Below are 26,326 nucleotides of genomic sequence, written 5' to 3' on the forward strand. Positions count from 1 at the left end.
AGAAGTTATGGGTGCTCCAACACTGGAGGTTTTCGAGACGAGATTGGACAACCACTTGTCTGAAATGGTATAGGATTTCCTGCTTGAGAAGGGGTTAGACTAGAACAGCGGTCTCCAACCTTTCCAGCTTTGTGGACTGGCAGGGAGGGAGAAGGGTTAGGGTTGTGTGTGAACAGTGGGTGAGCATGCATATGCACAGCTCCGTTTGCACAAGTGGTATGGATACGCACCTGCTGCTTGCACAAATGGAGCTGAACGTGCATGCTTGTCCACCCACTGTGTGCAGGAAATGGAGCTGCGTGCATGCACATGCTTCCCCACCACTTCTGCAGCCCAGTTCTAAATGGGCCATGGCCTGATAGGGGACCACAGTCCGGGTATTGGATACCTCTGGACTAGAAGATCTGCAAGATCCCTTCCAACTCATCCTATTATTCTGTTATTCATTAGGCATGATTTATATCCCACAGCATATTTGTTTTAATGCATGAAAATAAATGTTTTCCAACTTGGATTAATATCTCCAGTTTATCTCATATTAGTTGCGGTCAGTTCCCTCTGCTTGTTCTTTTTGATAGTTAGGAACTCTCTAACTGGCAAAAAAATAAGCAAAAAGGCCTGCAGTTATTATGCTAACAAGACAGGGAGGAACAGTTGTCTCCCTTCTGAGAGACCATTGGGACAAAGGGAGCTTCACCCACTTTTTAGGCATACAGTATTGCTGACCTTTGACCCAATGTAATGAAACAACATTGCCCCAATAGGTCATATAACAAAATGTCGTAGCAGATTCCCTTTTGGTTCTTCTGGAAATAGTGGGCACACCAATAAATCCCATTTAGAGATGTGTAGATGCACACTTGATGCTCTTGTGGGGTCTTGGGCAGTGTTTTGTACCTCCAAAGTGTGATCATTTGTAGAAACCTCATGATTTCATATTTGCAATTCCCACTAAAACTGCTCTGGGCAGTGTCACCATAATCTTTGGCTGTAATTGGTATCCTTAGAATCAATGGAGACAGCTTCAAGAGATTAAAATCAAGAAAAGGACTTTTCCTGTCTGCATTCAACAGCACTGTTGCTGATTTGCAGGGAAAGAAATTAGAGGGGTCACAGTTCCAACTTTTGACCTAATGACATGCAGCTTCATTATAATTCATTCCACACTTTCTTTGCTTCCCTGGTGCAAGGTGTCAAGTCTCCCTCACCTGCAAAGGTACACCTATATTATGTAAATCTGACTACTTGCTTACCTTTGCATTTTAGTGTGCTGGCCACTGAAGTCTTTATGTTTTCTTCTGTAGCTTTCCTGACCTCAGTTCGTTTGTTTTGCCAATATTCTATTTCTGGTTTTAATTTCACAGTCATAATTTCACAGCATATTTTATTCTTCTGCACCACTTTCTTATGCCTTGATTGATTCGTCTGTTGGAATTTAATCAGCTGGTTCAAATCACAACCTGCCAGTTTCCAAGTAAATAACATTTGAATTGGAGACAGATGTGCATTTCCTTGAATTTCCCCCAGAAAAAAAGCCTTCTGGGATGTATGTTAAAGTACGAATCTTTCACATCTGATACACAAAGGACAATTCCTTATAAAATGCCATCACCACCAATTTCCACTTAAGCCTTTTGGGGTTGTTGTTTTTTTCTGTTTGCAGTACACATTCAGGCATTTGTCTATTAGTGTATTAGGCTCCATAAAGAGATTGTTTTGTTTTCCTTTCTTCTTAAGGAAGACACATTTTGTAGTTCTTTCACTACTGTTGCAAAACAGTAAAGGCAATGTAATTTTATGGTCAATACATAGGTCTTCCAGCAGGCATTCTCTCTCTCTCTTTCTCTCTCTCTCTCTCTCTTTCTATCTATCTATCTCTCTTCTTTCTTTCTTTCTTTCTTTCTTTCTTTCTTTCTTTCTTTCTTTCTTTCTTTCTTTCTTTCTTTCTTTCTTTCTTTCTTTCTTTCTTTCTTTCTTCATATATACCACCCAGCTCCGAAGACATTGACATATTACCGAAATACAGTACAGAAACTAATATATTAATACTAAAAGAATGAATATGTCCTGGAAAGAGAGTTAAAAAGTATCTCAAATCAAATTGCCCTTCCCTTGTTCTGACAGATTAAAGCCATGAAGGGCATCTGCAAACTTTGCTCTACCTGACTGTTTAGAAACAGGTACTGCCTTGGGATCAAGTGTGGCAAGGGGGAAAAATGTGCTGGCCGCCTCTTGGTTTCCAGTGCATGTCATAACATTTGCAAGCAGAAGCAAAAACCAGGGGAACATCTGGACTTTGCCAGCCCCCTTGACTCTTGGTTGCTTTTCTGCCACCCTCATGCTTTGGGGCTGTGATTGGAACTCCAGTTTAGTGCTTCCTTGTACAAATGCTCTCTGCTCTTTTTTTTTCCTTTTTGTTTTTTGTTTTTTTGTTTTGGACCTTTGCAGCACGGATGGTGTGTCGTCTAATTGGTCGGATTCCTGTTACATCTATCCATCCCCCGAAGACGACAAGTCTCCCTTGTACCCCTACTGCTCTTCCTTCTACCCCTACCCCCCCAGGACCAGCCCATGCACTAGGCTTGAGCCTCCCTTGCCACCATACCATTGGGCAGGGAACAACCCAACACTTCCTCCCCCTTGTTCTTCCTCCTGTTTTTCCTCCCCCTCCTTTCAGCCATTTGACATTAACTTCCTACATCTCCCTAAGCAGATTTCCCTCACAGAACTGCATGGTCCTGAGACTAACCTTTCCTTTGTCACCACAAAAACCGCTTTCACCTTATCCAAACCTAATCCTCCTAGCACTCTTCCGTATAGCTCCAGCATGTCAGTTTCTTCCCCCTGGGTCAGCTGCACCTGTGCCAGAGACAGAGGAGCCGGGCTAACTAGGTAAATAATTGTTTATTTGACACTGACAGGGCATGGTGGACTCTGGAAGGGTGACCACCACCTGCTAGCCCTTTGGGATACCAGAGAACCGAGCTTAGGCCCCCACATGTCCTGAGGAAAACAGAAAAGACATTTCTTTGGACCCCACCCTGCTGCCAGTCTCCTCACTGTTCGAGAGCAGTTTAGTTGCTTTGGTTGATATATGATAGAGGAGACCACTCATTGATACAAACTCTAAATGACAGTTCAAAAAACTAGTTTAGTGGTTTATCTTCTTTCTCTATGGAACTTGAGAAAAGTTCTGCAAGGAGACTAAAGATCTTCCAGGAGCATTCTCATCATCTTCCCAAAATAATAGTTTCTAAGAATTTGTAGAGAAACCTCAATAGCAATCCCATTCTTTCTTTGGAGTGTGACAAAATCCTTTATCCAATGTGATTGTGAGCTGGGCCATAGGCAACAGTGCCAAAGCAACAGATTCTTTGGAACTAACCTGCCCGTTGCCATATGCAATGGCATATATGAGACACACCAAGCAACAAAAAGCAGTTTTGGGGTCCTTCCACTAGGTTTCCAGTTACTGGATTTTGTGTCTCTCAGCCTCAGTCTCACTGAGGTAAATTGTTGCTCACTATTGGTGCCTTGGACATTGGGGCACATTGGCTAGCCCTGACCAATGAGTGACTCATGGGCATTTTTATGTCACCTATGGTTGAAGGAATTAAGAGTGGTATATGAGGGACAGATTTGGATGATGGATATGCTCCCAAGACCAAGACGCACAAAAAAGTATCTTAATTGGTAAAACACTCCTTCCTCTCCCCATCTTAAGGACAAACTGAATGCCAGAATAAGCTCAAAACAGCTTCCCTCCATTTTTGTTTTGTCTCATTGCTGTGTACAGAATGATTGAGAGGGCTGTGGCTTCATTCATGCTCTCGTCATGCTTAAATTGCTTTGAAGGTGGATGTGGAAGATTGTCTGGTCCTTTAGGCATGTGTTTGGGAGTAAGACATAAATATGCTTTGCTTTGCAAATATCACTGGATTATCTTAGCAGAGAGCACCCTGGGACTCTGCCAGGAGGAGTAAGGGATCTAAGATGTGTGCACAGAGACTCATAATTTACTACTTCTTCATCTTTTATTTTGTTTTTAGCACTCTGAAAACTAAGGAACTGTCTCTAGTGTCTGGGCAGAAAGGAAGCCCAGCTTGCAGCCACACAACACCAGGTGGTGGGACTGCACAACAGCCCCCAGGTCCTACACCACAGCTATCCACAGAACAAAGTCCACACACCCTGCGGAAAGGTATGCATTTTATATTCAAGATCAAATTTATCCAGAAGATAGAGAACTACTGAAAGCAAAAGTATGCTCCATTATCCACCAATATCCACCAATATCTGACATACTTTTACAGGACCTTCACTGTTACTCTGCCAAGTACTAATCTTGACAGGTGCCCAATTCCTGTATGGCCAACTATAAACTTTGAGTGATATGCCAAAAGATGCAGGTCCCAAATAGAAAGGGAGTACAGCAAAAGCTAAATTTGATTAAATACGATTATCTTGCAATTTAATGAATTAAATAGTATTAATATAATTGTCCCAAATATTAATCCTTTAGTGTCAATTTTAGTGGTGGATTTGGGAAGTTTCAAGTTGTCCATATGGGTACTATGCTCCCTTGCATATGGAGGCTGATAAGGATGTGCAGAGTACCTCTTGAGCTAACAAGAGCGTGCACAGAAAAAGGGGATACTGAGAGTAGTCAGGTTTATGCAGCAACCACACAGATACACTGAGGTGTGTTAAAAACTTTACTTGTAGAATAATACAATAGCACAGTCCAAGATAAAAACAGTCCAGGTCATACACGAGTAAAGAGATGATAGCAAATAACAATAGTCCAAGGAGTATCCAATTCAGAGTCTTCTTACCAGTCTGTAAGTCAAAACACAGTTCTTCAGGTTTAGCAAACAGTAGCAAACCAACAAACCACAATAATCAGCAAGTAACAGCAAATGTTACAGAGAGAATAACAGAGAGAAAGAAGCTACCGTATTTTCCGGCGTATAAGACGACCCCCTACATTTCCTGTTAAATTATAGGGTTTGGGCTATACTCGCCGTATAAGACTACCCCTCTTCCAACGCACACCAAATAAAAATTAAAAAACATCAGATTTGATTTTAATATGGTAATTTTAATTCAAATGCTTATGACATGCAGGTGCTTAGTAGGAAAACTGTCACTTATAAACATAAGGCTGTTTGTCATCAAACATGTAAACATAAAACAGTGCAAGTGGATTAAACAACAACAACAACAACAACAATAATAATAATAATAATAATAATAATAATAATAATAATAATAATAATAATAATAATAATAATAATAATAATAATTTGGAGGGGACCTTGGAGGTCATCTAGTCCAACCCCCTGCTAAGGCAGGAAACCCTATACCATTTCAGACAAATGGCTGCCCAGTCTCTCCTTAAAAACTTCCAGTGTTGGAGCATTCACCACTTCTGGAGGCAGGTTGTTCCACTGGTTAATTGTTCTAACTGTCAGGAAGTTTCTCCTTAGTTCTAGGTTGCTTCTCTCCTTGACTAGTTTCCATCCATTGCTTCTTGTCCTGCTTTCAGGTGCTTTGGAGAATAGCTTGGCTCCCTCTGCTTTGTGGCAGCCCCTGAGATATTGAATCACTGCTATCACCCTTCTCTTCGTTAAACTACACATACCCAATTCCAGCAACCGTTCCCTATTTTCCTAATTCACTTTTTCACTTTTCCTAATTCACTCTAAAGCTTTCCCTGCGCAGAGCCTTATGTAACACCAGCTGCCTTCAATTAGTGCAGGTTTGCATCCCACCAGGCTCAAGGTTGACTCAGCTTTCCATCCTTCCAAGGTAGGTAAAATGAGGACCCAGATTGTTGGGGGCAATAAGCTGACTTTGTAATAATGCTGCTTGGGGGGGGTGAAAGCCCTAATAAACAGGCACATACACAGAATGAAGGCTATTGCTAAGCACATTGATTTGTGCTTTAAATTGTAAGCCACCCTGAGTCTTCGGAGAAGGGCAGGATATAAATGGGATTTTTAAAAAAAAAGACCAAATGGGAGATCCGCTCCAGGTTTTCCAGCCAGCCTGCCCAGTTCCTGAGTCAAATGTGTCCTTTAGAGCTAAGCCGCTGCTCTGGCTGCTGCCTTCCCCACCTGCCTTTCAAGTTGGGATATACTACAGCTGCTCTTCAACTTTAGAAGGAAAGACGCTCAGACCCCAGCCTGTAAAAAATCACAGACTGCAGCTTCTTCTCCAATTGGTCCCGCTTTCCCTGCGCAGACTAAATGGGAGATCCGCTCCAGGTTTTCCAGCCAGCCCTGTTCCTAAATTTTCAGCACCCGGCGTATAAGACGACCCCTGACTTTTGAGAAGATTTTCATGGGTTAAAAAGTAGTCTTATACGCCGGAAACTACGGTATGTCTCTAGCTCCCTCTTATGGCCATTGGAAAAACAATATTGGCCAATCATCACACATTTAAAGTGATACATTACAGTTTCTGTTACAACAACACAATCCTAGTTTATATATATATATTGCCAACCCAACCAGTTAGGCCATAGTCATGTACCTAACAGAGGCTACTAAGTTCAAGAGATCTTGGAAGTAGAATTTGATTTTAAGTATAAAAGACCTCAGTCCAAGGTTACCTAGCCCCTATTTTTTTCAGTCCCTGTTTCTCTTCATTAGTTTCAAGGTATCCGTTGCATAGGTCAGAGCAGAAGCCAAATGCAAGGGAATAATTAAACAGTTTGCAAAATACTCCATTTTTAAAAAGGTCCTTTAAAAATCAGTACTTTAGATTTATCCTCCTTTTTTAACACATGTTGTTGAAATAAGATCAGGAATTTGGTTAACTCATATTTTGATAATAACTAAAAATAATAATCGGTTCTCTTGAACATACAGTAGGTGGAAGTTTGTGAAGAGGCGACTCTTCTTCCCAACTTTAGAAGCAAAGGAACGGTGTATTCCATGGAAATTAATAACAAATAGTTGTAACTAGCATTCATAGTTACATTTATGTATACTATTCAACATGCTTTCTGGTTATTATCAAATTTCCACAAATCCCTATACCAGCAAAGGAACTGGTTAAAACTGAGAACTGGTTAAAACAAGAAGGCATCAAACAAACTGCAGAGCATGTAGTAACTAGAATTTGGGGTTACATGATTAGGAGGGAGACTGTAAACAATAAACTATGTCCAGGAAACTATTCTCATCAAACTATTCTCCAAAGCACCAGAGGGCAGGACAAGAAACAATGGCTGGAAACTGACCAAAGAGAGAAGCAACCTGGAATTAAGGAGAAACTTCCTAACAGTGAGGACAATTAACTAGTGGAACAGCTTGCCTTCAGAAATCATGGGCGCTCCATCACTGGAGGTTTTTAAGAAGAGACTAGATAGTCACTTGTCTGAGATGGTATAGGTCAGGGGTAGGCAACCTTGGCTCTTTTATGACATTGCTGGCTCAGGAATTCTGGCAGTTGAAGTCCATGAGTCATAAAAGAGCCAAGGTTGCCTACCCCGGTATAGGTCCTCCTTCTTGAGCAGGAGACTGGACTAGAAGACCTCCAAGGTCCCTTCCAGCTCTGTTCTATTCTAGGAGACCTCCTTTGAAATATGTGGTTCTACTGGCCCATCAACATCAGCATTTTTTTGTGGGTAAACCATTAGGGCCACTTTACATTAGACTTGTTTCAAATTCATCTGCTAACTATGATTAGGACTTGTCTGCAGTATTCAGAAACAGATAATAATAATCTCAGCTGAGTTCCAATGAACAATGATCCTCATTTCTCTCCGTCTTTCTCTCTCTCTTTCTCTCATTATCTGCAGTTTCAAAGAAGCTGACCCCACTCCCTGCCAAGGGTCCTTATGGCCAGTCTGGTGGTATGTCTGATCCATCAACAGGGCAGCCATCCCCGGCCAGCCTTTCTCCCACTCCACCCAGCACTCCATCGCCCTATGGACTGAGTTACCCACCAGGCTACTCCTTGAGTTCAGGCCCTCTTTCCCCAGCGGCAGCTCCTTCCCTGTCTTCTCCTCCTTCCCTAACAAGCACTTTAACCAAATCTCGGCCCGCCCCCAAGCCACGACAGAGGCCTACACTGCCACCTCCACAGCCTCCCACATCCAGTGCATCTGGCTCCAGTCCACAGTCCACAGAGCACACCCTACTAGACGACATCTCTCCGGGAGAGAGCATGTCCACAGGTAACCAGAGAGTGAAAGTGGGACATCGGCTTGTGTTTTGGGAAATAGCTGGGATCACTAGCAGAGATCAGTGCAGGGAAGAGCTTGTGCAGGTTCTGGTTTTTCTTCCTTTTGCGTACAGGAAGGCAGAGCTAGCGATGGGCACTGCAAAAGGGGTACAAAGATGGGAGCAGCCCAAGTGAAGCAGAGGTCTATATGGGCCACTGTAATCACTGCGAAGACTGAGGTTGCGTTTTGCTGGGCTGCTATCCTTTGTTTGTCTGGTTTTCCCATAGCCTTGATTTCAAAATCAGGAAGTCTCATTTTACTTAACCTTGTTTTAGTTTAAATGAACTAAAGGAAAGAAAGAAGTCTATTCCTATAGGTAGGCATGTCTTAGAGGGACGCAGTGGCTCAGTGGGTTAGGACGCTGAGCTTGTCGATCAGAAGGTCGGCAGTTTGGCGGGTCGAATCCCGAGTGCCACGTAACAGAGTGAGCGCCTGTTACTCGTCCCAGCTTCTGCCAACCTAGCAGTTCGAAAGCATGTAAAAATGCAAGTAGAAAAATAGGGACCACTACAGTGGGAAGGTAACAGCGTTCCGTGCACCTTTGGCGTCTAGTCATGCCGGCCACATGACCACAGAGACGTCCTCGGACAAGCGCTGGCTCTTCGGCTTTGAAACGGAGATGAGCACCGGCCCCTAGAGTCGGAAACGACTAGCACACATGTGCGGGGGAACCTTTACCTTTACTTTAGGCATGTCTTACAAAATACTACTCAATCAGAAAGTCCGAAGCAAGTATTGTATACAGAACAAAGGGCAAAGTGTAAGGAATCTGTCACTGTGATGAGGGAAAGAGGGATACTTTCTGGCACCATGACCTAGGGAGCTGCTTTTTGATGATGACCTTGAGGGACATAGGATAGGTATGGAAGCGGGTTTTTTATCTTAGGGTATTTCCAGACCCAAAGGCAAGTGCCACTGATTCTTGCTTTCCCCAGAGATGATATATTCCAGCATGCAGTACTGTCGTTAGCAAATTGCTGCATAGTAGCATGTATTCCTCCAGGTTTTACTGAAGGCACTATGATAATAGTACACCCCTGGATGTCCCATGTGGCATTCACCTGTGGTGCAAATTTCTCTTGGGCATAGCTGTGCCAAGCAGAGTAAGTCCTGTTCCAGGGTTGGCTCTGAGCTTCTCAGTTTTTAACATTTTTTTCCCACCTCCTGAAGATCTCAAGGAACATGGCCAGGGTTTAATGTGGTTTAAACAGTGAGTTAAACAGTGACGTCATGCTTCAAACATACAAGGTTAGGCTGCTAAATAATTGACAATTTGACCCAGAAGTGCTTTGGTGGCAGAAGGCAAGTTGCCTATTTGACCACATTCTTCCTGTCCACTCCACCCCAGAGCCATTGATTCATAAGCGCCAGTCTCTCTCTTTAATATGTTTTGTAAACAGTAAATAATCCAGCTGTTTTGACAGCAGGGTGAACACCACCCCTTGCACTAGAAGAGATTACTTGGCTTGGCTTGTACTATAAACTGGAATGCTTAATAGAAAATATCCTATTTAGAACAGTTTTCTGCAACCTCACAGGTTTTTCTGGAACTGGACTCCTTCCTAAACATGCACGTTTCAGATAGAATTATAAACAGAACAGATCCACTATTTTCATGTCTCATGCCTGGATGAGCACTAGTTTCTTTTCAATTGGGCTGCGGTTTCTGCTCTTGGCGGTGGGAGTGGGGGTGTCGATGTTGGCTTTTTAGGCACAAAAACATCCAGCTGACAAGCCAAGGGAATTGGCAAAAAGATGGGAGATATAAATAGTTTTTAAACCTCTGTAAGGAGGTTTTGTCCCTATTTTATTATATTTGGGGGAGGGGGAGGAAACTGGCTGGTTCGTGGTAAGCTGAAGTCTTGAGCCAACCATTCGTTCTAAAGATATGAATATTGGAAACTGGAATGGTATGAATATTGGGCAGTAATCAGAGAGGGCAGCAGGTCCCATCATGCCAGCTCCTAAGGACTAAATGGCCGGTCTTCAGATGGATCTCTATTTCATCCAATGAAAGGACAATGAGAAGAGATCAGGTGTCACCAGCTTCCTATTCAGGGATGGGTAGATAGGTGTACTGTTGTTGTTGTTTAGACTTTCCGTTGTGTTTTACTTTTGTCTTGTTGCTGCTGTTTCTCTTCTGTTCCTATTTCCCAATCCTATTATTGTGTCCTTGCAGCTGTTTGAAACACGTGGTGCAATATTGGATAGGTGTGAGGGGACTGCTTGGGGTAAGCTGGAGTCCCACCATCTTCCCTGAACCTTTGCCCCTTCTGCTACTGCCACCTACTGCCCCTGCCCTGCCCTGCGACTATGCCTCGTCTCAGAGTCACCTATCACCATCTCACTGGCCTTGCATGGGGCCTGCTGATCCAGAACAGCATGGTTGCTCAAGCCTGAACCCCGTTCCAAGCTTCCTGATAATGCTATTATTAGTAAACTTGGAGGGTGCTTCTCTAAATCACTGGCCTTCACGCGCCTCAGCCTTTTGGTACACAAACAGTTAAATCCATCCAACTAATTCCTTTCCAAGCCACAGGATTCACTCGCTCCTAACCTTGCTGGTCCTTTCTTGCCAATGTTAATTTTCTCCCTCTGCCATTCCATGTGTTCTTTCCAAAGGGATGTCATGATATTGCCGTTTAACTAATACTAGTGGCACTCACTGTTATGGATGAAGCCAAAAGAACCACATCTGGGGCACTTCAAGTGCACAGGAAGGTTAAGATAAGGTGTGTAGCCAATTCACACAGACGATGGGATCTTCTCTCACCGTCCAAGAAGAGCAGTCTTTGCAATGGAACGCTCTCATCAGGCACCAAAGTTTTGTGAATCATTCCTTTTCAAGAAGTGGGTTTCCCATGAGTATTTGGGAGTAACTTTCTTATTTCTTCAACTTTGGATGTATTCATGTGTAAATTGCATTATGAGGGATTTGTTTGCTTAAATTATAAGTTTCCTATGCCACTCACAGACTCTTGATAGATGCAAGTTCCCATCTTTCTCACTTACATTCAGTGATGATTACAAAGATTACCCAACAATGATATGAAAAGATGTCCATTATTTAAATAGCATAGGATATATCTTACTAAATAAGGAGAGAGGACAATCTGCATTCTGGCTGTAAGAAATTATGGGACAGAGCAGATGAAAAACTGGACTTAACATAAATATATTGTGACAGTGCTTGGTGAGTATTTGCCTTTGGATTACTGGTTGCAAAATTGCTACAGTGTAGTGTAGAACACAAGGCTAAGTTAGGACAGGTCATTCAGAGTAATGCTGACAGTGAACATTTGGCCATCAAGCATGGTGCTGTGTGGTTCCGCCCCATGGTTCCAAACTGGGCAACTGTTTTGGAAATTTGCAGTGAGAACTACAGGTTTCAAAGCAATCTGGGCAACTGTGAACATGTTTTATTTCCCTTCAAATCTGACACTGGCTGGGAAATTCTGGGAGTTGAAGTCCATACAGCTTAAGAGTTGTCAAGGTTGAGAAACACTGCCCTAGATATGTCTATGGAGATTCTATGTCATTCAGGTCATAGTTAACCCAAAGATGCTTTTTCGAATCAAAGAAAACCAAGAAAATCCAGTTGCCTCGTGAAAAAGCACCTTTGGGACTACCCAAGATAGAAAAGGGCTATTCCTCTTGCACTAGATGTCCATCATTTCTTTACCTATCTCTCCCAGTTCTTTTAATGACTTTTGAAGTCTTTTCATACAATTTGAAAAGCATTTTTTTAAAAAAAAGTCGAAGAATTAGATGGTTCTGAACAGATTTTCATACACAGATTGACTGATTGAAAATGACAGTTAGGTTTCCCTTCAGTATCCCAAATATCCCCAAAGCGCTGATTGTTTGGAAAGTGTGAATGAACAGAATGTTCCATCATATCTTGTGGTCCTGTGAGCATTTTGTCGAGTTTTGGAAATACCTTGTGATTTTCAGGGGACATGACTTGTTCAGAACAATCTACATGGTGTCATTTGTCTGTAGTTAAGTAAATTTATCCTACCCTACCCCATATCATGTATTCTCCTAATCTTCCATAAGGGAGAGTTTGTCCAACAGTGTCTAATCACTTCTGACCCTACTTTGAATTTCTCTTATGAATCAAATAATATGATTTGAGAAAGAACTCGTGGGGTATGCTGTGAACCTGGCTATGTTTAGAGTTGAAATTCACATATATTCACTCCCTCCTGGATGTGTGCTCCTTCCTTACTCTTTCCAGGCCATGCTTTGACAGTGAGCAACTCTTCCCCTTAAGTCACACTGTGATGTTGCTGAAGAGCCATTTTGAACGTCTCACACAAAAGTGTTTTATAGAAGGCTTCCTACTGCCCTCTATCGTACTGACAATTCTTCAGAGAAGTTACAACTTAGGGGAGACCTACACAAGTTGAGGTCTTCACCTGACGATAGATAGCATCAGGAAGGAGATGAAGTCCTCCATGTGAATTGGAGCCTGATCTCATAAAGAAAGGTTTCCCATATGAATAATATCACGAGAAAAGGGCTTTTGTTCATCTAATAACTATCTCCTCCAAAGTTTATAGTGGCCACCAGGGAGCAGCAGGTAGTGTAGAGAATTGAATCACTTACTTTTTCAGCAGTAGACCTAGGCCAGAATTTAGGAAGTATTAACCTCACTGCTTTTCAGAATTTCTTCTAGCACTTCGGATTAAGCCATTTCCCCATGCCCGCCCCCCAAAAAAACTGCCAAATTATTTGTTATTCATAAGGCATTGATAGTAAAGTAGAGGAATTCCTTAATAGTGAATTTACACATTTTCCCTTGTGAACCAAAGTCCCCATCACTTTGGTTGATGACTGGAATATTTACTGTTGAGCAAAGGGAAAGGGAAAAACAAGAGATTTCAAATTCTGAGTAAAAAGATTGTTGCAGAATTGGCTCCTTTGCAAGGGGAGCTTTGTTTTAAGCAAAGCTGTGATAGGAGCAAAGGAAACATTTTATCATGTTGAAGTGATCCAGAGAGCAGCTGTATAAGAAGCCTTTGCTTCACAAGAGGTTTTAGGCCAGGTGATCACCCTGATATTATTTGCTCAGCATTTGCCCACCAGGCTGCATTCAAAGGATCCTATGAGACTAACAGGCGTAAGACTTACCACAGATTCACTTAGCAAGGAATGCTTCCAGGGAAGGCACAACTCTAAAGAATAAAAGGAAAAGGTATAGACAAAGATTATATTATGACATCCCTTTCTCTGGCATTAGCAGGCTCTAAGAACTATATTCATTGCTCTGTTCAGTTAAAGCTTCTACATTATCAGATTAACTCAAACGTATATGTGGGGTGGGCAGAAAAGGCTTGGAACAGGATGGTAATTTGTCTCCCTTTTTGTCTCTGCCTGGTTACAGATCTGGCCCATCTTGATATCCCTTCCATCCACGTAGAGGTTGATGCCACACTTCACTTGGATCCCTCGGGTCAAGTCCAGAGACATCCGGTACCAGGGAAAATCAGTTCAGAGGAGGATTCAGAAAGCACCGCCCTATGACATGAAGATCCCTCTTATTTCTCTAGAGTGCTTTCTTGTACATATCGGTGCCCCACATGAACGTTGCTGGAGGAGGCATATCCAGAGACCTTGCCAAGGGATGTCTCTTCTGGATTTTCACTTGCCAGCCACTTGTGCAAGACTGACAGCCCTCTGGGCCTGGTGCTAAGCCTGTCTCTGTGGCAAAGGGCATTGCTGGTGCAATTTCCATTTAATTGTTTTTTTTCCTCTCTCCTGTTTGTTTAGCCTTATCCAAATTTTGCCTTTTTGATGTGGTGCCTATTTATCTCCTTTATAAGCTTTTGGACCCTTATCTTTAAAAAAAATAATAATAATCTGCCCTATCTGGAGATTCATTTCATTCCGGTCTTCAACAAAGAAACAAAAGAGGTGAGAGGGGCAGACTGTCTCCCTGAGTGAATGACATGGAGGGCTGTTGCCACCATCTCTTCTTTCTGCTGTTGCTCCTGCTGCCCCTCCCCTTTCCAGCCGCTAAGTCTCTATTCTTCCAGTTCAAGCTGCTTTGTCCTTGCAGATCACCCAAGGGACATCTTTCCGTTTCTCCTGAAAGCCCTTTTGTTTGGTTTTCTGGAATCTTCAGAGCTCCTGTTGTTTTCATCCCTTTCCCATGACACTTTCGCTAGTACCTGGGCCTATTTTTCATTCCATTCCATTCCTTCTTTGAACTTCCTCTTGGCAAAGAGCAACTTACGGACAGTGGAAGAGCACAGCGTTGCTTCATTTGGCTTTGATCAGAATGAAAAAATCATAGTGGTGAGATTGTTTGAGTATTGCCCTCCCTACTCATGGTTATTTGATTAGCAATAAAAGTATATCCTTGTAGTGTGTTTTGCAGGTGGAATCTGGCCATGAGGAGTTCTTCTTCACCAGCACCATGGGCTTATTCCCCTCTCCCCCACGAGGGCAAGGAAAAGGAAGAGAAATTCCCCTAGCAGGACACATTTGTAGAGGGTAGATTGCAGCTCTCCATAGCATTATAAGCAAGATCCAACTGAGCAGAATGGAATTCACAGCTGTGCATGCAAAGACAGATGTTATTAGCTTTTATCCTTTTCAAAGAGTTGAGATGTATCTGTCAAGATGGATATATATTTGTACATACAAAGTCTATAAATATATACATATATATATATTATATATATTTGGTTTATTCGGGGCCATTTCACCTGAACTGTTGTACAAATGTACAATGTAAATTTAACTGCTTATAATGACTCTTCCAGCCCATATGTACGTACATACATAGTCACACTCAGATTAATGGTAATGATATTTAATGTCTCCTGACTCTACTTTGGCAGCATTTTTGCCAGTTCATATGCCCTTGCTTTGCTACCAATTGTGATACTGTGTACCTCATGGCCCAAACTAGAAAAGGCAACAAACCAGGTGCACGCTTTTGGTACAAGAAAGGGTGGTAGATTTTTCATACTCCCCTCAGTTCTGTCACCTGGTGTTCTTGCTACTCAAAAAAGGAGCCGTAGAGGCATAGAGCAGGTCCCTTCTGGGAGCAATCTCCTGCTTTCTCCATTTCTGGCCTCACTGCTCCACTCCACTGACTTACAGTGTCATTAAAGTACAGTTAATGACGTTTGTGCTTTCTCCTTTCTCTGTTTGGTTTATTTATTGAGGACATTGCAATATTAAACTTAGTATTACAAGTCTAATAAATGTTCAGTATGTCAGACGTTTAAGCAGCTCTTTAAAGTAGCCAGTAATATCTGTACAAGCTTTTAGTATGTTTTTGGAAAAGGGGCGGCCAGCTGAGAGTTAGAATGATGTGAAACCTGTACTGGTAGTCCTCGACTTACAATGTTTCATTTAGTGACTGTTCAAAGTTGCAACATCACTGAAAAAAGTGACTTATGACCATTTTTCACAGCGTCCCCATAGTCATGTGATCAAAATCCAGATGCTTGGCAATCTGTTTATATTTATGACAGTTGCAGTGTCCAGGAATCATGTGGCCATCTTTTGCGACCTTCTCACAAGCAAAATCAATGGGGAAGCCAGGCTCACTTAACAACCGTGTTATTAGCTTAACAATTGCAATGATTCCCTTAACAACTGTGGTGAGAAAGTTGGTAAAATGAGGCAAAATTCACTTAACAAATGTCTCATTTAGCAGCATACTTTTTGGGCCCAATTGTGGTCGTAAGTTGAAGGCTACTTGTATTGACAGCCAGTTGAAATCTTGATTTGTTTCTGTGCAGAGTCATTAATGAATTTGGCTGTAAGTCAAATAATCTCCCTGCTAGGTAAATGGAAAGCCACTTCTGCCCCGGTTGCTACTCTTAAACCCAACACATTATGATGGAAGTTGTATCTAATGGGGCCAATCCCATTAACCATGAAGATTGGCAGGAGAGCAACATGTGGTCATGTGTTCAGCCTCATGAACTTTGAAAAAATAGTACAGTGCAAATCTGGAGGACATTGGTAATGATGAGGGGAGGAGACCAAGGAGGAAGCTCTATGATGTTATACAACATTTAGATGCAGCCCATAATAATAGTATCTATATTGCCTGCCTATCCTCTCATACCGTATTGCCAATTGTGTGGGACACGATTATTGTGGTGGTGGTGGTGGTGATGATAAACAAAATTCAACTACTTTCATTTAATTGGAAAGGGACAAAAGAATACTGGTGGAACTGGTTTTGTAACTGGAATGGCACCAGGAGGTGTTTCTCTGTGGGCATAAGCTATTCCCAAGTATATGTTACAACAGGGGTGTCAAACTGGCAGCCCGTGTTCCAGATGCATCACGTGCAGTCCACGTCCACCCTGGCTCCACAAAGGCAAAGAAAAGTCACAATACATCACAATATGTCATGTGACATGATTGAGTTTGACACGTGTGTGTTACAGAATCATTGGGGAAAATAGTAGTTACAGAACTAGAAATTGCTTGAAATCAAATGCATCTGTTCATAGATAATTCCCTCATTTGCTCCCTTATACAGAAACTAAGGAAGTGTAAATCTTTTGAAATAAGTGTTTCAAAACACATTTTTACTAGTGATATTCCTTTGAAAGCTGGGCTTCAGAAATTTCTTTTTTTCAAAATCTTAAAACTTATCAATTGCCTCAGGCTGCTTTGAAAGTGTCTCCCATCTTTTTCTTGTTATGAGGGCCTGAGAGTAGGGAACAACTATAGGAATAAAAATGGATAAGATTGCAAATGAAGCTGTACGTCTGCATACCAACAGTAATAACCAATAATAATGTTTAAGTGATATGTGTGAAATTCATTAACCCCTAAAATGTTCCAATTCTGCCAGTGATTTTGTAAGCATTGAATAAGGGGTGGTCATTCTGAGTGTTGTGAATTGCTACTATATAGCAAACATTCTAGGTATTATTACACTGTTCTAAAGTCATCATCTCTCTGATTGCAGCTGCCACGTAAGCTTGGACATCAACCATGTCAAAAATGCCTTCTGAATTCTATTGCCCTTTCACTTCTCCCTGTTTACATTTTAATTCAAATTCTTAACTCTCACTTGATGTGTGCTACATTCACTCAGGCATAACTTTATTGTTGTAGGTTGAGATGGAGGCCATTCAGACCACAAGATTTGGCCTTGACCTAGGCTTTTCTAACAGATTTTACCTCTCTTCAGGAGCCGACAGAAATACTAGTCTTGGATTCAAATTAGTAGAAGTTGTGAGAAAACATTTAAAACTCATTCTGCTTACAGAGAAATTTTCCCTTGAACATGATAAGCAGCCTGGGACTCATGTGTTCACTGCCAGATCCCATCGTGGGCTGCTTTTCCAACTCAGGAGATGAATTCTCCTGACTATCCTAGACCTAAAATCAAAGCCCAACACTTAGAATTAATTAGTTCAAGAGGCTTCTGTGGTTCGATGAGACGGATGACAGAATGACTCTGACAGGTTGCTGCATGCTTCCATCTGTTCTGGATCTGAAGGTCAACTGCTACAAGCTGAGTATCTGGTGCTGGCAGGGTTCCAGCACAATTTCTTTATGGAAGTGTGAGCTGTTATTTTACCTTCTGAACTTTCATCATTTCCTGGTGCCTTCTATTTAAAGGAGGAAATACTGGCTGGTATTTTGTATCACACAGAAGTTTGATTCATATGTTAATAGGGATCAGAGGAAAAAATGTGATCCATCTTTCACTGCCTCTTACACAAGATGGGAAGTAGAATTTTTAGGTTACTACCAAAATAAGATTTCTGAAATTGAGAAAATGGTGGAGCTTACAGTTCTTTGTGGCAATGATTCATCCTTGAGGAATCTATATATTTGATTGTCCCCAAACACAAACATGAAGGTAAACAAGAACAAGTTAGCACTTTTTCCTTATTTCTATGTTCCAGAAGATACCACTATTCTAAAATTGCCAATAGTAGCATTCTTGAATATGATACAATTTTTCAGGCTGGGAAAATAAGAAATGAGGTGTTACTAAGATAAAGCTATATTGATTTTCACAGTTCTGTGTAGCATACTAATTGGGGAAAGATGGGTTTTCTTTCCTGTCTATCCTCTAGGTTTAAAATTGATAGAAAAAATAATTAGGGCTGAAATAATACCTTCTACAAACAATGTCAGAGCCAAAATATATGCAGGGCTACATTTATTTGTATCAGAGATATAAATTCTGAAAGAAAACAACTATTTATTAAAGCAAAATCAATTATCTCAAAAAATTACAAGCAGTCCACCTTGATGATCATTCTTCTGTATTGGAATTTCAAGGATGCAATCTGACAGTTCTATCAATACTATGTTGCAGATGTCATAAAGACATTTTTTTCTTAAAAGCCTCCTTCAAAACAGCCCAATCAAGATGACGTTTTAACCGATCTGACAAAGAATGCATGCTGTCTGTTTTTGAGACAAAAAAAAACAGGGTTAGAAGAAGAATCATGAACACCATCCAGGATTAGAAGGCATTCTCGTATGCAAGCTAACGTTGCTAATGGGGACAAAGTCCCAGCTTTGCCCATGTGACATTTGCCCTTCATAGCTGCTTAGGGAACTTTGTGGCTTAACATCAGCTATACTGTATGTCAGCTTTCGAGCATCAGAGATATGTGACATGCTTCTTACCAGCATACGTGAAGGCAGCCAAGCTTTATGTTAAGATACACAAGAGAGATGATATATTTTTTATTCCCCATGGGAGAATGTATATACTTTGATGACATTCACACATTAATATTATAATAAAAGATAACTATGGGGAAAGGCTATATCTTTGAGAACGTCCACATGCAATTGCCTTTATGACCTGGTTCTTGAAAAAAGAGATTATGAAAGCCGTAGTTCAAATAATCATCTAGTCCCAAGGTTGGGGATTATTACTCAAATGCCGGATGGAGAATGATCGTTACAGGTAAGTCCTCCTTCCTACCGCTGTTGTTGAATGCTTTAAAATGTCTCACTCATTCCTTGAACCAAGAGCACTTTCACGCCACTGTTGTTTACCACTTCAGGACTGGCCCAAATGATTTGACAAAATCAATTGTTTTCAGGAGACGAAAGACTTTTTTCTTTGACTTACTAGTGGAAGTAACATTTTCTTTTGACTCACTAGAGTTCTGGCAGACATTAAGGATGATTCATTTCCACATTGCCAGGAATTGTTGCCCATGCTGACTACCCAGCCATTAACTACTCCCCCTCACACATAACATAGTTCAAGACTGTATTCCTGGAGTTTGTCTCATTTTGTATCCTTATTCGTAGTTAAACTTTCCTTCTTCCCCAGTCTAGCGAACATAGCAGCATGTAAATAAAGTTACAGCTATTGAGAAATGTCACTAGTTGCAAATGATTGATCAGCTGCTCCTTTCACAGCCCACAGGGACTTTAGAATGCAATAGAGTGGTGGGACAACAACCAAGAAGCCCTGGAAAATTTCAGTCTATTTGTTAACATTTTTTACAATCTTATCTTGAGTTAAGCTGTTAGTCTATTTTTATTAATATTGTTTGTGCAGTGAAATCTGCCTGATGCCAGCTTGCACAAACCAGTGCTCATATACAGTACAATTAATGTTGTGTAACATTCAAACCTGTTACTTCTACAGGAAGTCCTCATTTAGCGACCACAAATGGGGCTGGTAACTTTTAAGTGAAGTGGTCAGTAAGTGAAAGCATGGATGTGCCTCCGATCTTAGCTTTCCTTTGCTTTAAAGATCTGTTAAGATCATAACTGCAAGGATTAATTGCAAAGTTAGATTTTCATCAAGCTGTGAATGGTCACTAAATGAGGCAGTCGGTAAACAAGGACCACCTATACTGCAACAGCCAGTGATGTTAATGTAGCAAGCACATAAAAGCGGTTCTAGTGCCCAGCAGAGATGTTAGTCTAACTAGCAGTAAACATCCTGTGCCTCTACTCATGCACTGTAAAGGATCATGCGTGTATCACAGTCCACAAGAGGTACAAGGGGAAGAGGTCATCATACTATACCTTCTTGCAGGGTACGAAGAATTTAAACGGTTGCTGTATTATCACTTCGAAACACAAATCCTTTGACCAAAACAAGGACTACCATTAATTGAAGAACTAATTTACTCTGAAGAAAGCCCTTGCTAATGATTGGTCTGATGATAGATGAAAGCCAAATTTAGGTTAACAAGCACACAAGTGCATGGCAATCCTATGTCTGCAGTGGGCTGAATTTTAATCAAAGTTTGAGTCTCATGTATGCTATGCCAATCCCAAACAATCATCCTTCTGAATTGCTGCAAGCCCCATATGTTGGGTGACTCTAATGTGAATGAGGTAAACTTCCAACCTTGGTTAGAATGGGTCCTACAAAGACTTAAGAAGGAGGCTGTGTGCACAAACATTAAGCATTTTATTCGTTTCACATTCATGCGGGCACAGCAAAGAAGAGTCGATCTTGCCCCTTTTTTCAGCATTGACGTGTGGACTAAATTGCCTCTCTGATTTGTGTTGTCTCCCTTAATGCAGGGCTTAGAATAAAAGGATTCAGTGCCTTGGAGCTTGACGATTTGTTTTTCAGTATTCAGAATTACAGTCACATACACAATACCATTTCTGGGTTATCTACCACCTCAAGAATTCCATTTTGTAGCAGAACCCTAATGTGAGGGAAATAATTACTGCAAGTGACTAAATTTCATTTTTAATGTGTGCCGCTGTGTCCACAGGAAAAAATGACAATAAAGGTTATTTATTCTAATCTAAAATCTAATCTATTTATCAAGAAAGTCACTGAACGTATTCGCATTGTGTTTCCTCTGCTTACCACTGTTACAATACATGATAGATCAAGGGTTCCCAAACTGTTAGGAAAGCTATTGCACCTTCCTTTTATGTAATTTGAAGGTACACCGCTCCTCTTAAAAAAACACCACCAAATGAACAATGAAAACAATGCAGTGATATTTGGGGAAAGTGGTTTTATTGTATCAGTGTACAACTTCACACCTTCCTTGCACTCTGCACTTCCCCAGATAGGATCATGTTTAACTCTCCACATGGCTTCTGGCAAAAAAACAGTGAAGCAGCAAAATATTTCTGGCATAGCCAACTTGAAGTCCCTGAAGTGGCTCTATTTTCCCTTCAGAAGGAAAAACTGATTATCTTCTATTTTCTTTCTATCTCCATCCTACAGAGAGCAATCTTAATCTTTTAGTGCTCTTCTGGATCTCCAATTTTACAGAATTCAGGAGAACTTTTAAATCAGAGATTGATTGATTGATTGATTGATTGATTGATTGATTGATTGATTGATTGAAATAAATGCTATGGGGAGAGAATCATATTGGGATTATAACACTATAAAAGGGAATGTTTTTTTCCCTTGAACCATAATCCCTAGATACTACTGGGAGCAGTGGAGAGAAACCAGAAAAATACGCTTATTTGGAAATGCATTTTCCAACACTGGGAGATAAGATCACTTCTTTAAAAGATTTCTACATTTTGTTTAGTCCTAAAAAGTAACCAGTCTGAATAAACCCCTGAACCTACTGGTGTGGATGCATTTTAAGATAACACAAAAGATTTTTACTTAAATGAATAATGAATAACCCTCTACCATAACTTGCCTGACGGAGTCTATACATGCTTTTGTCTGCCAGGTGCTTTGATGAACAAAAAAAGCAAAAGTTCCATTCATGTAATGGCCAATACCTGCTTCTTTAAGACTGCTTGGCTGGGCAGTTGGTGGCTTTTGGATACTGCTCCTTTTATTAACCCTGTTAGCTTTAATCAAAATGTTTCTGAATCTTGTTTGGTCTTTTTGTTCTTTGTCAATACGTTACTCAAAGGATGTTCCTACTGTATCTTTTTGTAATTGCAAGTCTAAATTCTCAATTGGGGGTGGAAAGCCCCAGATGTGGGATATAGCATCTTTGGGGTGTTGGGGCCAAGCCTAGCAATTAAGGAAATTAGCTTGGAAGGGGAGGAGAGAAGGAAAATCTAAAGAGCCACTTAGAGATCTAGTCACTATCACCAAGTTCACACCTATTAGTGCTATTTATGTTTAATAGGAAGAAAGAGAAGTGCTTGCCAAAGATATGGAAATTGCACACAGGTGGAATTTCATGCTTATGGAGCCATTAACTGTATTTCTCCATCTCCAAAACAGAGGAAATCCACAACGTGTGCATTCCACAATGATTCCAACAGGGAAAATCAGGGGGTTGAGTGCATAACACATAAATGAAGCTGATGCCTAGATTACTCTTATTCATTGACAAATCTCAGTCACCCTTTTAGGTATTAAATCAGGTCTTCTGCATAGATTAGGGTACTTGGGGCCAGTGCTTTCCCCCAGCATTTGCAGATCTTTGATCATACATCTGAAGGCTGGGAATCCACAAGACTGAACTGATGGCAAAATTTCTGTAGCAGTAGAACTTTGCAAAACTGGTCACAGCTTTACAAAATTGGTCATAGTGGCTATTCCCTTTCAATCTTCTCTTTGATTTAAAAGTCTATCTTCAGCTTTTGAAATTGTGATTTATAATTCATACATCACTCTGCAGAACCCTACCTAGATAAATATGTAGTATCAGAAACCAAGTGGCTTCCATAATTTGTTATCTAATACTTCTTTTAGTATTTTTACATGACCTTGCTTCTCATTGTTTTTGATAATATAATGGTGGTGTCTTGAAAGCTTTGTAGATTTTAAAGTTGTGTTCTATTGCCCCAGAAAGAAAAGAAGGTAGTGGATAATTAGAATGGCCTATAGCAGGGGTGTCAAACTTGCAACGTCACGTGACGTATCGCAACATATCGTGTCTTTTTTGCCATTGCCGGCAATGGGGTGGGCGCGGTTTCACCATGAAGCATCCAGCCCGCAGGCTGGCAGTTTGACACCCCTGGCCTATAAACTGACAGGTACCATGCACAAGAGCCATGTTATTTATCATACTTAGCCTCAAAGCTTGGAGAAAGTAATATGACAAGACATTCTTTTGACTCAGCACTCTGTCTTGTTATTTCAAAGGTATGCAATTTAAGATATTTATGGTTGTAATAATCCTATGCAAGCAAGGGCCATTGAGCACAGTAAACACAATGACGTTCTTAGGATTCTATTATACGTGCCATAAATTCCTTTGAATAAAATTGTCCCAGTTGAGTATCTATCATATTTGTGCAGTTATAAAAACAGGAGAATGCAAGACGTCATAGATTAGTTCAGGGTTTTGACAGGGTGTGTTTACACTAATGTTCAAGCTGTATCAGATGCTTCTTTGCAATAAAGACTTTTTACTACACTGTCTGCAATGCAGCAGTGAGCTACTACTATATGAGTGAGAAAGGTAACTACTGGTGTTTTTTTCAACTTATCCAAATGGGTTTGGTGAATTTTTTCATGATCTTTCATTCTGCTCAATATGAAAATCTGCCAGTAGCGTGTGGATTGATTTCAGGATACAATATCTTAACTGCTGTGGCTTAATTTGTCTGCCAAATTCGGCTGATGACAACTTTATGCAATGATCACCTTAAGCCATATGGTTCTCCAGATGAACAACTATAAATCCCACCAGCACCAGCCAGTAATGAGTTGGTGGAATATGTGTTCTATAGTATTACAGTCCTCTGATTCCTCAACCGTGCTTTTAAAGTCATACAGTGAAAAATTACCATAGGTCTTCCTCCTACCTTCAGGTTCAATTTACCACATACCTGAGTCCATCTGGATGTTCAGAGGAAACTCAAATAAATGCAGGAATTGAGCTGGGCTCAATAACTCTTGACATTCCAGGAGGAAACCAATGGTGTCTTGGGAAACAATGAACTCTGGGACTTCTTCCAAGAAATGATTTGGTAGGTTCTTAGGGCTCTGAAGGTGACAGAAGCAGCAGTAGCAGCTGGTCAGGTAATTTCTCGCAGCCCAGCAAGTGCAAATAAACACAGTGCACAGTGTTTTGTCTCATACTCGGTTGTGGAGAAACTGTGGCTTGCTAGATAATGCAATGGAAAAGCAAGAAAGGCACCTGTGACACTTCTTTTTGCTTTGAAAGATGAGACTGGGCAGGAATAGGAGCATCAATCAAATAATTGTAGGGGTTGTAGGCGCTGTGATAGTGCCACTCTGTCAGAGGATGGAGGGTTTCTTTGCTCCAAATCTAGATGCTTCCTCCTTGTAAGAATCATCAGGACACCAAATAGCTGTGATGCTAGGTAGCAGTGCTGCCAGGTCAAATACCTTTTATCTTTTAAGGAAAAGAGGTGGAGAAGGGAAAAAAAACCTTCTACCATACTTTAGTTGAAAATCTCCATCAGAAAGAAATGATAGCTATTGTTTGTGGAGTGGGTGCGTGGGTGGGAATGAAGCACCAATTCTGAGAGGCACCACTGCAGTGAAGGCAAAAACCTACATATCCCTAAAATTTCAATCCCAGAGATGATAGGTGGGAACAACTGGCTCTGTCATGTGCAAGACCTTCACTGCAAGGGTGAGCCTTTGCCTCACTGTCACTGTCATATGGCTGCAGACTCTGGGTCTCCCTTCCCACCTTCATAAAGTTAGGCCCCCTATCCTCTTCCCCCACCTTGCATTATTCCAGATATTTGTTGATTATATTGCATGCTGCTGAGGGTAGGTGTGGGACCGCTACATAAAATGTGGGGCCAAGGAAAATGCTGCTGAGGGTAGGTGTGGGACCGCTACATAAAATGTGGGGCCAACAAAAAGCTTTTTCTGTGGTGGATCCCTTCTTTTGGAATATCACTCTCCTGAGGTAAAATTGGCCTCCATCTTGGTATTTTTCTGCAAAGCCCTTAAACCATAGTTTTGTCAGTGAGCCTGGGGATCCAGGTTGATATGCAGCTGAAGAAGTGGCTGGTGTGACTGTGTGGTTGTTGCCACTGCCAGGAGGATGAGTAGGGTGTTTATGGGTTCTCACATTAAGAAATTTTAATGTTGGAAGCTCCCCAGAATCAGCACGCATGCGTTGGGCAGCCATATCAATTTGTTTTATAAATAAATAGCCTCTCCTTCCCTGGAACTCTCTTGCTAGGCACAACCTCCATCTTCCCTCCCCCCAATGAGCAGCACCAATAAGTGACTTCAGTTTCACTGCATTTAGTGAAGAAGACTGGTTAGGGCACAAGTCTTTAGATGTATGAGAAGTGTGTCTCACAGGGTGAATCATCGGCCACAGTTAAGTTACCAGCACCTTCTCAGGCCTCAGGTGGTAACCATGGATATGGAAGAGGCTTAAGGATTCTTCAACTCATTCTGGAAACAGCTGGAGAAGCTATACCTTGGGATACTTCAGCAGATGTTTGCCCAGTTTCAAGAGTGCAGTGAGGCATTCAGAGATGGTAGCCTCCACTGGCTCCTCGTGAGAAGTCTCGTAGTTCAGGTATCTCTCCGGTAGATTCAACACTTTATAGCTCCATTGTGGGAAGAGTCGAGCAGGGAGATTGTGGGACACTACCAGGATCTTAGCATCCAGGACTAGCACTCTGAAATAGATCCGCCCACCCCACCCCCCACAAAAAAGTGGATCAGGACAAAGTCGCTTTAGGTACCAGTGAGAGAGGACAAGCACTTCCTCCTGCTTGGAGAAGATAAAGTAGTCAGACTTCTCCTTTGGAGCAAAAGGCAATGAAGCAGCCTCATTCCAGGCAGAAACAGACAGAGATTTACACACAGAGAATATTAATAATGCCTTAAGAGAGAATTCTTTCTTTTCTCTAGAAATTAAGGCATTTCTTAGGCTTCAAGAGGGAAATAAGGCAAAATATACAAAGACAAAAATGTATTCTCATGTGTAGTATAAACATTAGAGAGAATCGGGGTTTTCCTGTAAGAATCTGGCACCCTGGAACTGTTTTGGCATGTTGACAAATATGTGGATGTCACTTATTCAAATATTCCTCACTGAGGCACCAGATGTCATCCATGATAACAGGAAAAATGGTTCCATTTGGTGACAGAAAAGCTCTATTCAGGCATGACAGTTTATTCACACAACTAGTCATCACAATAACGTATCATCATTTGTTATGTCAGTGGCCCATCTTCTTTCAGAATCAGGCCTCTGGCTGCAT

General features: G+C 41.3%; 2 protein-coding genes across 2 annotated transcripts in view; one reads left to right on the plus strand and one right to left on the minus strand.

Moving 5' to 3' along the window:
- Positions 1-13,916, plus strand: part of ARHGAP44 (Rho GTPase activating protein 44) — a gene marked incomplete at its 5' end in the record, with an annotated part of 110,514 nt that extends 96,598 nt beyond the window's left edge. Inside the window, 4 exons of the mRNA XM_081321247.1 lie at positions 2,449-2,892; positions 4,050-4,201; positions 7,811-8,188; positions 13,626-13,916. Of these exons, the coding sequence (XP_081177373.1) occupies positions 2,449-2,892; positions 4,050-4,201; positions 7,811-8,188; positions 13,626-13,765 (1,114 nt within the window). The 3' untranslated portion in view covers positions 13,766-13,916. The remainder of the gene's footprint in view (positions 1-2,448; positions 2,893-4,049; positions 4,202-7,810; positions 8,189-13,625) is intronic.
- A 4,644-nt stretch (positions 13,917-18,560) lies between these two features.
- The window catches only part of LOC308662874 (testis-expressed protein 47-like), a gene marked incomplete at both ends in the record, with an annotated part of 35,320 nt that continues 27,554 nt past the window's right edge, over positions 18,561-26,326 (minus strand). The window contains 3 exons of the mRNA XM_081319017.1: positions 18,561-18,649; positions 23,951-24,107; positions 25,534-25,738. Coding sequence (XP_081175143.1) covers positions 18,561-18,649; positions 23,951-24,107; positions 25,534-25,738 — 451 coding nt within the window. The remainder of the gene's footprint in view (positions 18,650-23,950; positions 24,108-25,533; positions 25,739-26,326) is intronic.

The sequence above is a fragment of the Vipera berus genome, assembly GCF_964194415.1.
Source record: "Vipera berus genome assembly, chromosome: 2".
NCBI lineage: Eukaryota > Metazoa > Chordata > Lepidosauria > Squamata > Viperidae > Vipera > Vipera berus.